The sequence below is a fragment of the Nycticebus coucang genome, chromosome 10 (assembly GCF_027406575.1).
Source record: "Nycticebus coucang isolate mNycCou1 chromosome 10, mNycCou1.pri, whole genome shotgun sequence".
In the NCBI taxonomy this organism is placed as follows: Eukaryota; Metazoa; Chordata; class Mammalia; order Primates; family Lorisidae; genus Nycticebus; species Nycticebus coucang.
The window spans coordinates 94166713-94179958 of record NC_069789.1 but is presented as its reverse complement, the minus strand read 5'-3'; the positions used below and the strand labels follow the sequence as shown (position 1 = coordinate 94179958).

At 47.4% G+C, this 13246-nt stretch overlaps 1 protein-coding gene across 1 annotated transcript in view; it reads left to right on the top strand.

Moving 5' to 3' along the window:
• STYXL2 (serine/threonine/tyrosine interacting like 2) overlaps positions 1–12067 on the top strand; it is a 31524-nt gene extending 19457 nt beyond the window's left edge. Inside the window, exons 4-6 of the mRNA XM_053607963.1 lie at positions 692–923; positions 2728–2945; positions 8764–12067. Of these exons, the coding sequence (XP_053463938.1) occupies positions 692–923; positions 2728–2945; positions 8764–11591 (3278 nt within the window). The 3' untranslated portion in view covers positions 11592–12067. The remainder of the gene's footprint in view (positions 1–691; positions 924–2727; positions 2946–8763) is intronic.
• Positions 12068–13246: the final 1179 nt, after the last annotated feature.

Genomic DNA, 13246 nt, shown 5'->3' with positions numbered 1-13246 from the left:
GTTGGGATCTGATTCCATGTGGAATTTGAGCTTTTCCGTTGTCAGAAAGGCCCCCGCATCCTGTTTTGAAACTGGCATAGGAGCTCATGACAAACTCTTGCCACCACCTGCATGCTGGGTGGCTGAGAATCACAGCCGCTTACAGTCTAGTGGGGGCGGGGGGTGGGCAATGAATGAAATAAGTAAATTAAATGTATATCAGAAGGTAACATCATATGAATAAATGCTGAAAGTCTTACTTTTCCCAGGGTTATTTGCAATCCATATGTAAAGGAATCAAATTAATAGAGTGAATTGTGAAAGTACTACGGTTACTCATTTGATAAATGCTTCCCAGCATTTGCACTGGACCTGGCACTGTGGGAGTCAAAGTATAAATGGGACATGTACCTAGCACTTAAGGACCTCAGCCAGCTTCAGAGAAACATGGAAGGGAGTAGGGAAAAGTGTTCTTTCTTCAGCAACACCTATACAATCCTGGAGACTTCATCCACCTTATTCCTAACTACTAGAGTCTAGGCCAGTGCACAGGGCCCGTGGGCCCCACTAAGTCTTTCCTAGCAGACCCTGGTGACATTCGGTTCATGCCCAGATTTCTTGCAGCAAACTTCCTGAGAGCAGGTTCTCCCAAGGAACAGGGAAGGCTCTGGTATTTCTAACTCTCTGATGAGAATGCCATCATCCCCGCTAGAACTCAAGCCGCGGGAGCTCAAAGCAGACACGGAGTGTCCAGGTTTGCTGGAGTCTGCTGAGCAGCTGCTGGTGGAGGACCTGTACAACCGTGTCAGGGAGAAGATGGACGACACCAGCCTGTACAACACCCCCTGCATCCTGGACCTACAGAGGGCCCTGCTTCAGGACCGCCAAGAGACCCCATGGAACGAGGTAGATGAAGTCTGGCCCAACGTCTTCATAGCTGAGAAGTGAGTCTGACTACTGGACGTCATGGCCCTTTGTCCTACCCTCTGATTAGAGACTGAGAGAGATGAAATTCCCCAGCTTTCATCAAAGGCCCCCTTAGGTCCATCCAGCACTCTGGGGCTGCCTGACCACTTACCCTGACCTGGGTGTGGAAAAAGGCCCTACCTACCTGCCCACAGAGATCCCCAAGTAAAATGCTGGTACAACTCCTTCTCCTTCACCCTCCCGCCAGGGCCATCTGCCACAGCCTCGTCTGTCCAGAAGGCCTTCTCTGGGCCTCCAGTCCTACCGAGTCCTGTCAAGTCTACCACCTCATAGCATCAGTAACAACCACAGAACAGGACACAAGGAGCATCGACAATATTGACGTGTGTACATATTTACCAACATGAAAAAATATAATATAAAAAAAACAGATAACAAGAGAATACATTTACAGTATCATGCAAATCGAGTAACATACAGGGAAGCGTATACGCTTTTCCATAGACAACAATTAGAAATGTAACTGTTAGTATTTCTGTCTGTGAAGTGTTTTGAAAAGGGGATTTTATTTTCATTTTTAGGTCTCTTTTGAATTGTACAGGTTTCCTAGAGCAGACATTTATTGTTTTTATAATTAGGAAACTGCTATTTTTTTAGGAGTTGACCTGAGGCCAGGAGTTTGTGGTGTGAATAGCCACCGCACTCCAGCTGGGGCAGCAAAGCAAGACCCTGCCTCTTCAAACAAACAAACGACAACAACAAAAAGTTTATTAGTGGTTTCCAGAACAAAAACAAAAAGAACTCCCTCATATGCTATTCCATCAGGAGCTTTCCAGTGCCAAACAGGTTGATTAATTGTTACCAACAGGTTGATTTGTGAATTTCTGAAAGTAATTTTTGCTGATTCATTGACTGCTTAATGAGATGTTCTCCCAGTGTAATTATCCATATATCCAGAAGCAAGACAGGGGAATTAGGGCCCCAGGGCAGGCAGTAGAGAAGATAGCTTTGAACATTAGGTTTTATCTTCACCATGGAGTAATCAGTTGCCTAGAATGTGATGCCCAGATCTGGGCACCAAATCCTAAGTGATTAAGTGGATCTGTACATCCAGAAGCATTCACCTTGTGGTCACCAGGTACCACAGGCATCTCCAGGTATTCCCAGTTAAAAGCCTCTGTTCCTTCTCAGGCAGCCCTGTCCTCAGGGCCTCTTCAAACTAAGCTCCCCTTATTCAGCTGCAGCAGAAAAGGCTCCAAACTAGAAATCTCAGGCACCCGTTCTTGTTCTGAATCTTTTTCCCTTTTCAGAGTCTGGGGAAGTTATAAGAGCTTAGATTCATTTTTATAATCTTTAAATAGGAATAAAAATAGTTGCCCTATCTACTTCTCAAGTTCATTATTAGGATAAAATAAAATAATGCATGTGAAAGAACTTTGAAAAATATAAGCATGCCATATCAATGTAAAGTACACATAATTTTAAAATGTCCATCTGCCACTTTTATCTTTGATGGATGTCCACTCCCAAAGCGAGGTTTTAAACTAGAGGTCTCTAGACCAAAGATTTTCCTACACATCAGTTTTGTTTTCCTCTTCTTGTCCTCCTTTGCCTAGTTTCCTGCCTTTCCTTTCTTGCGGCCACCAAGTCACTGACCCTTTTTATAATGGTATTTGCAGTGAGCCAAGACACCCAGGAGCAGAGAAGGAGGCACTCACCCAGCTGAGGCCCTCTGACCCCTGAACCAGGCTCCCCCCTGCGGGGGTAATGTGCCCTTCCAATTTTGGCTCTTGCTCACATAATCCCTGTGTCTTCCCCCAGGAGCATAGCGGTGAACAAGGGAAGGCTGAAGAGGCTGGGAATCACCCATATCCTGAATGCTGCGCATGGCACAGGCGTTTATACTGGCCCTGAATTCTACACTGGCCTGGAGATCCAGTACCTGGGTGTGGAGGTGGATGACTTTCCCGAGGTGGACATCTCCCAGCATTTCCGAAAGGCTGCTGAGTTCCTTGATGAGGCACTGCTGACCTATCGAGGTGAGGGGGTAGGGAGTTTGCAGCTCCCAGCAGATGGAATTCTCTAGGGGGAGAAGCAATATGGGGATGTTATGAAAACCTCCAGATTATCTGCTGTGTCTGGAGGACATCTGTCTTAAGAAAGCTGTTTTCTCTAAGAAGAGCAGAAAAGACAGGATAATAATTCATCCAGTAAGTCATTATTGAGGGCCTAACATGTGCTGTGTACTATTCTAGGCTCTGTGATGAAAAATGGAGACAAAGTTTCTGGCCTTTGGATCTTAGACTATAGTAAGGAGATAGAAAATGAAAATAAGAAAGCAGAAAATAAAATTAAAATGTCAGATGGTGACAAGTGCAAGGCAGAGACTTTAACTTGGATGATGTGCTATCCTTATAGAGGGTGATTGAGAAGGCCTTCCAATGAAGGGACATATAAGATGAGTGACAAGGAGCTAGTAATGAAAAAGTTGGAAGAAGAGCATTCCTAGCCAAGGGAACTGCTAGTGTAAAGACCCTAAGTGGAATAAACTTGGTGTCCTCAAGAATTAAAAGGATAGTGTGGAAAAGAATCCCTATTCAATAAATGGTGAAAACTGAAAAGGGATTCATACCTCTCACCACTTGCACAAATTAATTCACAGTGGATAAAAGACTTAAACCTAAGGCATGAAACTAAGAATTCTAGAAGAAAATGTTGTAAAAGTTCTTGCATATATCCCACTAGGGAAAGAATTTATGGAGAAGATCTCAAAAGCAGTCATTAAAAAAATAAACGAATGGAACCTGATCAAATTATAAAGTTTCTGCACAGCCACGGACACAATCAACAGGGTAAATGGACAACCCCTAGAATGGGAGAAAATATTCACATGTTATACAACTGACAAAGGGCTGATAACCAGAATCTACAATGAACCCAAGCAAATTAGCAAGAAAAAAATCAAACAACCCCATTACAAAGTGGACAAGAGACATGAATAGAAATTTTCAAATAAAGATGGTTTAATGGCCAATAAACATGTGAAAAAATGCTCAACATCTCTAATCATTAAGGAAACACAACTTAAAACCACAATGATATATCAACTAACTCCAGTAAGAACAGCTCTTATCAAAAAGCCCCAAAACATGTGTTCGTGTGGATACAAAGAGCAAGGGACACTGGCACACAGTTGGTGGGACGGCAAACTAGTATTGCCTCTATGGAAAGTAGTGTGGAGATACCTTAGAGAACTAAAAGGTAGACCTACTATTTGATCCAGCAATCCTACTCCTAGGTATTTCCCTAAAGGAATAAAGGTCATTTTTATTACAAACAATGTCTATAGCAGCACAATTCACAGAAGCAAACATATGGAAATAACACAAATGCTCATCAATACATGAATGGATTAATAAAATATAGTATATGTATACCACGGAGTACTACTCTGCCATAAAAAAACTGATCTAGTATCTTTTGTAACAACCTGGAAGGAACTGGAGACCGTATTTCTTTTTTTTTTTTTATTTTTGAAGTTTTTTTTTTTTTTTGGGCCGGGGCTGGGTTTGAACCCACCACCTCCGGCATATGGGACCGGCACCCTATTCCTTGAGCCACAGGCGCCGCCCTGGAGACTGTATTTCTAATTAAAGTATCACCACATAAAGTATCACAGAACTAAATTGGAACCAATCAATGGAAGTAAAACTCAACAGAAATCAAGTAGGTGTGTGTGGGGAAGAGGTTGGGTTAATTCACGCCTAATGGATACATATTATAGGTGAATGGCACACTTATAACTTAAACCTGAAATATACAAAAGCAAATTATGTAACCAGACCGTGTGTACCCCCGTAATATTCTGAAATTTTCTAAAAATGCAAAAAACAAAAACAAACAAAACTAGTGTGGGTTAGCATGGTAAGTAACAAGGGCCCCATCACACAGGATATTAAAGGCCAGGGGAAGGTGGCTGAGCAGCACTGTGATCTGATTATGTTTCAGGAAACTCAGTCTACTGTCATTTGGAGAATAAACCAAGTAGGGAGAGAGGAGAGCAGTGCTGAGGCTATTGTTGTATGCAAGTGAGAGGGAATATGAGACTGGACTAGGCTCCAGGCTAAGGGAGGAGAGGCCAACAGCCTTGCAGGTAACAGTTCAGGATTTGGTGTCCAGAAACTTGGATCTGAATTCAGGATTTGCTACACTCTATATACCATGTGACCTAGGCCGTTTCTTTTATTCCTGGGAACTACAGTTTTCTTATGTGTAGATCAAAGATAAAAATATCTAATCCTGTGAGGGCTAAAAATTTTTTAATATATATAAAAGAGCTTACTTGGGCACCAATACCTGTCACTTAAAAAATTATATCCATTTCTATGCTAATACTGTTAATGATTCTTGGGAAGTGGCCAGGGTGAGTAACTTCTGATGGAAAATACACACACAAAATAGAATGTATGTGTGCAAATTATATATAATAATTATACATGATTGTACATATATGTAAAGAGTCTTCCCACATTTTCAATGCTTAAAAATGCCTTCTTTGTAAAATGTAGGACTTTTGATCTATTGGGAGGGTGACCAATGGCTGCTGTCCTGGAGCCTGGTGCACACCGGCTGACCTCTGGACCTAGACTGGGTGGGTGTGGAAGGTGACGTGTGTAGACACTGTCGCCCCTCACCATAACGGGTGGGGGATGCAGATCACATAGGGTGGGAGGCATTTTCCATTTCCTGAAGCAACAGCAGGAGCCAGAGTGAGACAGCGGGAGAGTGGAGGGCGGTGGGTGGCGGAAGGACGAGGTGATAGCGTGGAGGAGTTGTGCAGGCCCCAGCAGGATGTTTCTCTCTATTTTCTGTGTTAGGCACAGGGTTTACATTTCAGATTAATATGAGTGTACATATGTTTAGGTTACATGGTTTGCATTTGAGGTTGAGGTCTGAGTTGTAGTCGTGGTCTTCTTCCAGGAAGTGTGCCATATACCCGTGTAGTGTTCCCTTTGGGTGGGAACTTACTGAATCTCTTCCCCCGCTACACTTGAATTTGACTGAGTTTTTCTCTCATGTGAGCCTGTAGTTGTGAATCTACTAGATTCATGTACTCATATTAATCTGAACTTTTGAAAAATGGACACTCTGCAAATAAAGAAAAAGACCATCTTTTTCAAACCATTTTACTGCTGGAAATTTTTCATCATAACCAAATAAATATATTTTTAGTTCAAGGAGAAGAGTGCCCCCTGGAGCTGTGCAGAACAAAATCTATACATCAATGTGAACCCTGTGCCTAACACAGAAAATAGAAAATCCTATTGCTGCTTTGGGTGAAGTGGGTAAAGGACCCAGACCCACCTGGCCTCTCCCTTGTCCTTCAGGCTGCCCTTGAGGCTACTCGAGGAATCTCAAGGTGTTGGGAGCACAGCATGGAAAAGCATGGCACCCCCAAACCTAGTCTCTACCAGACCAAGTCTGAGTAGTATTTGATGACCCTATGAGAAAGACTGGCTGGTCACATTCTGAAGTGTCCTAAAGTGAGTTGGCCTGGTGATTTCACCTCTCAAAGGAGGAAAGTGAGACTTTGGGGCTAGCCACAGCAGACTGTGGCCAGGTCAGATGGTTAAGGGGGTGTCCTTGCTGAGGGACAACTGAGCCCTGAGCTGAAGGTAGGAGTAGAAAAGTGTAGTGTAGATGTGCCTTTGGAGGCTTTGACTCTGCTCTCGTACCTCCCTCTTGTGGCATTACTGGGCCTTGGCACCTCTGAATCTTCTCTGACTCTGACCTCCTGTGTGGCAAAGGCCCAGCCTTACCTCATGCAAAGATACAATAGTAAAGGAATCACTGCCCGTCCCGTATTGTTAGAGAGGACTCTTAACCCATTTAGCAAACATCTCCAAAGACGGTTGGTAAGTAGATCGATGACAGCCAGGAGGAAGGTCTCCATTGGCCCCAGTCTGCCTTTTAAACAATCATTAGAATGAAGGAACAGAAGGTGCATTTGTGACATTCATGAAGGATGTAAAACAGGAAGGAGACTAGATCTACTGAATGGCAGAGTCAAGACTTGTAAAGACTTCTAGAGTTTATAAAAACAGACTGCATAGGCCGGGTGCAATGGCTCACACCTGAAACCCTGACACTATGGGAAGCCCAGGTGAGAGAATCCCTTGAGCTCAGGATTTTAAGCTCCAGGATTTCAAGCTCCAGGATTTCAACCTGACCAAGAACAAGACATCTCTACTAAAAATAGAAAAAGCTGGGTGTTGTGGCAGGTGCCTGTAGTGGCAGGTGCCAGCTACTCAGCAGGCTGAGGCAGGAAGATGGCTTGCACTCAGGAGTTTGAAGTTGCTGTGGGCTAGGCTAAAGCCATGACCCTCTAGTCTGGGCAACAGAGTTAGGCTCTGTCTCAAACAAACAGATAAAATGCTGTTGTTCTCACCAATGTATTTCTAAAAAAAAAAAAAAAGACTACATCCACTATAAATATTAGTAGGAAATTGTAAAGTTATGCTTATGTTTAAAAAATGCTACAAGATACTATAAATATTAGTAGGAAATTGTAAAGTTATGCTTATGTTTAAAAAATGCTACAAGATGGGCGGCGCCTGTGGCTCAGTGAGTAGGGCGCCAGCCCCATATGCCGAGGGTGGCGGGTTCAAACCCAGCCCCGGCCAAACTGCAACAAAAAAATAGCCGGGTGTTGTGGCGGGTGCCTGTAGTCCCAGCTGCTCGGGAGGCTGAGGCAAGAGAATCGCGTAAGCCCAAGAGTTAGAGGTTGCTGTGAGCTGTGTGACGCCACGGCACTCTACCCGAGGGCGGTACAGTGAGACTCTGTCTGTACAAAAAAAAAAAAAAAAAAAAATGCTACAAGATAAGAAAGACATGACTTAATTACCATTGTTAAAAAAGGTTTCAGTGGATATAAAAGATAATTTGAGTTCTTTGTGTGAATCTCACCCAAACTGCAAACTTAGAGGGCATCATAAAGTCCCAGTGCCCAGAACAAGGGTGGTGAGAAGCCCACGCTACTCTGTGTGGGTCATTTCAAAGCTGAAATATCTTGCTCCATCCTGAACACAAACTCCACAGGGGGGAAAAAAAACAAAACTGATGAATTCGAGTTTTGACCTGGAGAAGAGCAGCTAGAATAGTTAGGGAACATGAAAAGACTGGAAGAAAGACTCAGAATAGCTAGAAAAATGAAAAAAAAAAGGGGGGGGCAATATAATACTGATCTTCTTAAGGAATTTTGTATAAAATTCCTGGTGCATATAGATATATTCTTTATTGACTCAAGAATGTCAAAGTAAGAGCACTAGATGTTTCCGTAATGTATGAAAGAATTTCAAAAGTATTAAAGTGGTCCAAATAAGGAGTGAAGGGTGTGTGTCTCAATGAGCTGCTGAGCCCGACGCCCCTGGATGCCAGGAGGAGCCTCCCGGGTAGGTAACCCAGCATCAAGAGTGCTGTAAAGCGAGCTCCCCAGGTTAGACTGTGACTGTCTCAGCACAGAGGTTCTGCCTCTCCGACTCATTCACCATAGCTGGTCCTTCCCTTTCTGCACTCCTTACTGGCCCCATATTCTTTTTATTTCTCCTGTCTCTGAGGCTTAGTTGGTGAAGAGGAAGGAGACAGGCCCTCCAGTATCTCATGCAGGGGCCGTGGGGACAGCTCTGTGTCTCCATAGTATGGGGACAGGCTCATCCCTCCTGTGACTCAAGCCTGGATGAACACCGGAGACAAAGTAAACACCTTCAGTTCAGCACATCAAACAACACTTAAAAAAAAAAAAAAAAACTACAAAAAGCCACTGTGATGCCATCATTATCTCTTGCGTTTTCTTCTCAGGGAAAGTCCTGGTCAGCAGCGAAATGGGCGTGAGCCGCTCGGCGGTGCTGGTGGTGGCCTATCTGATGATCTTCCACAACATGGCCATCCTGGAGGCCCTGATGACCGTGCGCAAGAAGCGCGCCATCTACCCCAACGACGGCTTCCTGAAGCAGCTGCGAGCGCTCAACGAGAAGCTGATGGAGGAGAGAGAAGAGGACTGCGGTGAGGAGGAGCGGGCGGACGAGGCCGGGAGCGCCGTCGGGGCCCGCGTGCACGCCCTGACGGTGGAGGAGGACGACGACACCCCCAGCCACCTGAGCGGCTCCTCCCGGGGGAAGGCCAGCCAGGCTTCCAAGCCCTTCACTCTCATTGACGAGGACGAGGAGGAGAAACTCTACGCGGAGTGGAAGAAGGCCCAGGGCCTCCCCACGGGTAGGGCCTCCCTGGGTGGAGAGGGCGGGCGCTCGGCCTCCTGGGGCCTCGGCGGGGACGAGCTGGAGGACGAGGACTCGGAGAGCTTCATCCGGGAGTGGCAGAGCCGGAACGAGCGGTACCAAGCAGAGGGGCACCGGAGGTGGGCTAGGGAGGAGGAGGAGGAGGAGGAGGTGGAGGACGGCGACGCGGGCTCCTTCGCGGGCAGCAGGCGGCGGCGGCGCACGCTGAGCCAGAGCAGCGCGTCCGAGAGCGTCTGCAGCCGCGACATTTGGGTCCTGAAGCAGCAGCTGGCCGCCAGGGCCCAGAGCCGCGGCGGGCGCCGCCGCTCCGACTCTGTGTCCACGGAGAGCACCTGGGACATGTGGAACGAGAGGCTGCTGGAGATCGAGAGGGAGGCGGCCCGCACGTACCGCTCCCGGAGCAGTAGGGAACAGGCGGACGCGGGCTCCGACGCCGCGGGCTCCGAAGCAGGGAGCGGGGCGCCGGAGGAGGACGGCGACAGCGTGTGCTCCGAGGCCCCCTCCTTCTACAACTTCTGCAGCAGGAACAAGGACAAGCTCACCGCCCTGGAACGGTGGAAGATCAAGAGAATCCAATTTGGATTCCACAAGAAAGACTTGGAAGCGGGCGACAGCAGCAGTGCGCACGGAGCGGAGGAGGCAGCTGGGGACAAGGAGCAGCCTTCCGACGTCAACCTCACAGCCTACCAGGCCTGGAAGCTCAAACACCAGAAGAAGGTGGGGAGTGAGAACAAGGAGGAGGTGGCGGAGCTCTGCAGGGGGGAGGACTCGGCCTTAGCCAAGAAGAGGCAGCGGAGGCTGGAGCTGCTGGAGAGGAGCAGGCAGACGCTGGAGGAGAGCCAGTCCATGGCAGGCTGGGAGGCAGCCAGCTCGGCCAGCGGGAGCATCCCCCTGTCTGCCTTCTGGTCTGCGGCCCCCTCGGTCAGCGCTGATGGGGACACAGCGTCTGTGCTCAGCACCCAGAGCCACCGCTCCCACACGGCTCAGGCTACAAGCAACGCAGGGGGAGGCTCGACCTCCAACCCCACCACACCCCTGCCTAACCTGCCAGTGGGGCCTGGAGACACGGTTTCCATCGCCAGTATCCAGAATTGGATTGCCCAGGTAGTCAGTGAGACCCTTGCTCAGAAGCAAAACGAAATGCTGTTACTGTCCCGCTCACCATCCGTGGCAAACATGAAGGCAGCGCCAGCAGCCAGCCGCCTAGGGGATGACCAAGTCTCCATGCTCAGTGGACAGAGCAGCTCGTCCCTGGGCGGCTACCAGCTGCAGCAGAGCCAGGCCAGACCCGGCTCAGACGCGCAGTCTGTGCTGTCCTCCCACACGGCCCTGAGCTTGAGGGCAGAAGGCACCGGGAGCAGAGGGAGGGGGACCAGCAAGCCCATCTACAGCCTCTTCGCTGACCATGTGGACCTGAGGGAGCTGGGCCAGAAGGAGAAGGAGATGCAAATGGAGCTGAGGGAGAAGATATCTGAGTGCAAAATGGAGAAACTGGCCTCAGACAACAAACGCAGTACCCTTTTCAAGAAGAAGGTCAAGAAAGATGAGAATGATGGCGTGGGTGACAGGGATGAGGACACTGACAGTGCCATAGGGAGCTTCCAATATTCTTCCCGCAGTAATTCCCAAAGACCTGAAGCAGCCTCCTCTTCCTCCCTGGCGGTCAGTGACCACGATGGGAATGGCAGCAAAGCTGGCAAAGAGCTGGATGGCAGTATTAATAAATGGCTCAGTGGCCTCAGGACAGAGGAAAAATCTCCTCCCCCAAGTGATTGGTCTGGAAGCTCCAGGGGGAAATACACTAGATCATCCCTGCTGCGGGAGACAGAGTCTAAATCCTCCAGCTATAAGTTCTCCAAATCCCAGTCGGAGGAACAGGACTCTGCCTCCTACCATGAGGCAAATGGCAACTCTGTGAGAAGCACTTCACGGTTCTCTTCTTCTTCCACCAGGGAGGGCAGAGAGATGCACAAGTTCTCCAGGTCCAAGTTCAGTGAGACCTCAAGCTCCCGAGGGGAGAACCCAGAACCCTACTTCTCCCGCAGGACCCCTGAGCCCTCCGAAGGGGAAGAGTCCCCGGAGCCACAGCGCCCACACTGGGCCAGGCCCAGGAACTGGGAAGATGTGGAAGAGTCATCCAAGTCAGACTTTTCTGAATTTGGAGCCAAGAGGAAATTCACCCAGAGCTTTATGAGGTCTGAAGAGGAGGGAGAGAAAGAAAGGATGGAAAACAGAGAAGAAGGGAGGTTTGCATCTGGGAGGCGGTCCCAGTATCGGAGAAGCGATGACAGGGCCGAAGAGGAAGAGATGGATGATGAGGCCATCATTGCTGCTTGGAGACGCCGACAAGAAGAAAGGAGGACTAAGCTGCAGAGAAGGAAGGAGGATTGAGCCAGGGAGAGGCTGAGAACGCTGGAGTTTGCCATTCAGCTTAGCACAGGGCTCAGGGTGCACATTGCCACCACCCATCAAGGGATGGGGAGGCAGAGAGGATCTTCAAGAGGGACAGAGCATAAGGGCAACACCGGTAGAGAGGGAAGAGGAGAAGTCCCAATGCTGGACCAACCGACACCATTTTCTGTTGCCCACTGCCCTCTGTAGGCTTTGGTGCTTCACTTAATGTATTTGATAGTGTTTGTCACACACCAGAGAGGTGAGCTTTAAAAAGTACTATAGTTGGTAGGAGACTGCAGCTTACATCCAGAAAGGCCACAAATGTTGGCAATGGTTCTGTTGGTGGAGTAATGAGACCCAGGAAATCCATCCTGTGGCAAGTCTGACCTTTCTCTCCTAGCAATGCTCATTTGTTTCTTTCTTTTTACTGTTTTGGATCTCCATTAAATTGATACGTTGTCAGATATTCTTCATTCTGGTCACCTTTAGCTCTTTGAATATTAGGGGATACCCACTAAAAGATACAAATGAACCAGCCAGGTAACATGGTGGGTGCCTATAGTCCCACCTGCTTGGGAGGCTGAGGCAAGAGGGTCTCTCAAGCCCAAGAGTTTGAGGTTGCTATGAACTGTGACACCACATCACTCTACCCAGGGTGACAGAGTAAGACTCTGCCTCAAAAAAAAAAAAAAGACACAAATGGATTATGAGCCAAACTCACCTTGTTCCCCCAAAAGCTGTACATCCAGACAATGCCATTATCATCTCATTATGAAAAATAACAAGCAAGTATTCAGCCTATGATGCAATGCAACATGAGCCTACATTAGAAAAGTCCTTGAGAGTAACAGAGAGAATTAGAGAAAGAGACAGTGAGTTTTGGCTCAGTGCCCATAGCTCAGTGGTTAGAGTGCCAGCCACATACACTAGGGCTGGCGGGTTTGAACCCAGCCAGGGCCTGCTGAAAACAATAATGACAACAACAACAACAACAACAACAACAACAACAACAACAAAAAATAGCCAGGCATTGTGGCGGGCACCTGTAGTCTTAGCTACTTAGGAGGCTGAAGCAAGAGAATTGCTTAAGCCTAAGAGTTTAAGGTTGCTGTGAGCTGTGACACTACGGCACTCTACCAAGGGTGACATAGTGAGACTCTGTCTCAAAAAAAAAAAAAAAAGAGAGAGAGAGTGAGTTTTATTGTGGTGAGAATGGCAAAATATAGAGAGACAGTCCTTTTGGAATGAAGGAAAAACACAAACAGACCATGGGGAAGAGGTTAAGAAAAGCTCAATTCAAGGAGATGGAGACATAACTTAATAAAATCTAGTGACCGTCCTTGCTTTTTATTGCTTGGTGGATGATTGGATAATGTAATGGATGGTGCACTGATTCTTCTCTGCATTTGGGAGAAGCCAGGCTGAGAAATCTTTCCTCTTTACCCTTTGTTCCCAAGGCATTTCTGACCCTAAAACACAGGTTGACTTGCTGACACAAGCAGAACCTTACAATAGTCATCAATGGACTGGTCTCTACAGTTCCTTTAGGCTGCAGACTTTGCAGGATTTGAGAATAGGCAGATGCCGTGCAGGGGTCTGAGATGTCTTGATCAATCCAAAAATTCAATTCAGAAGACACAGCTGGCGAGGAA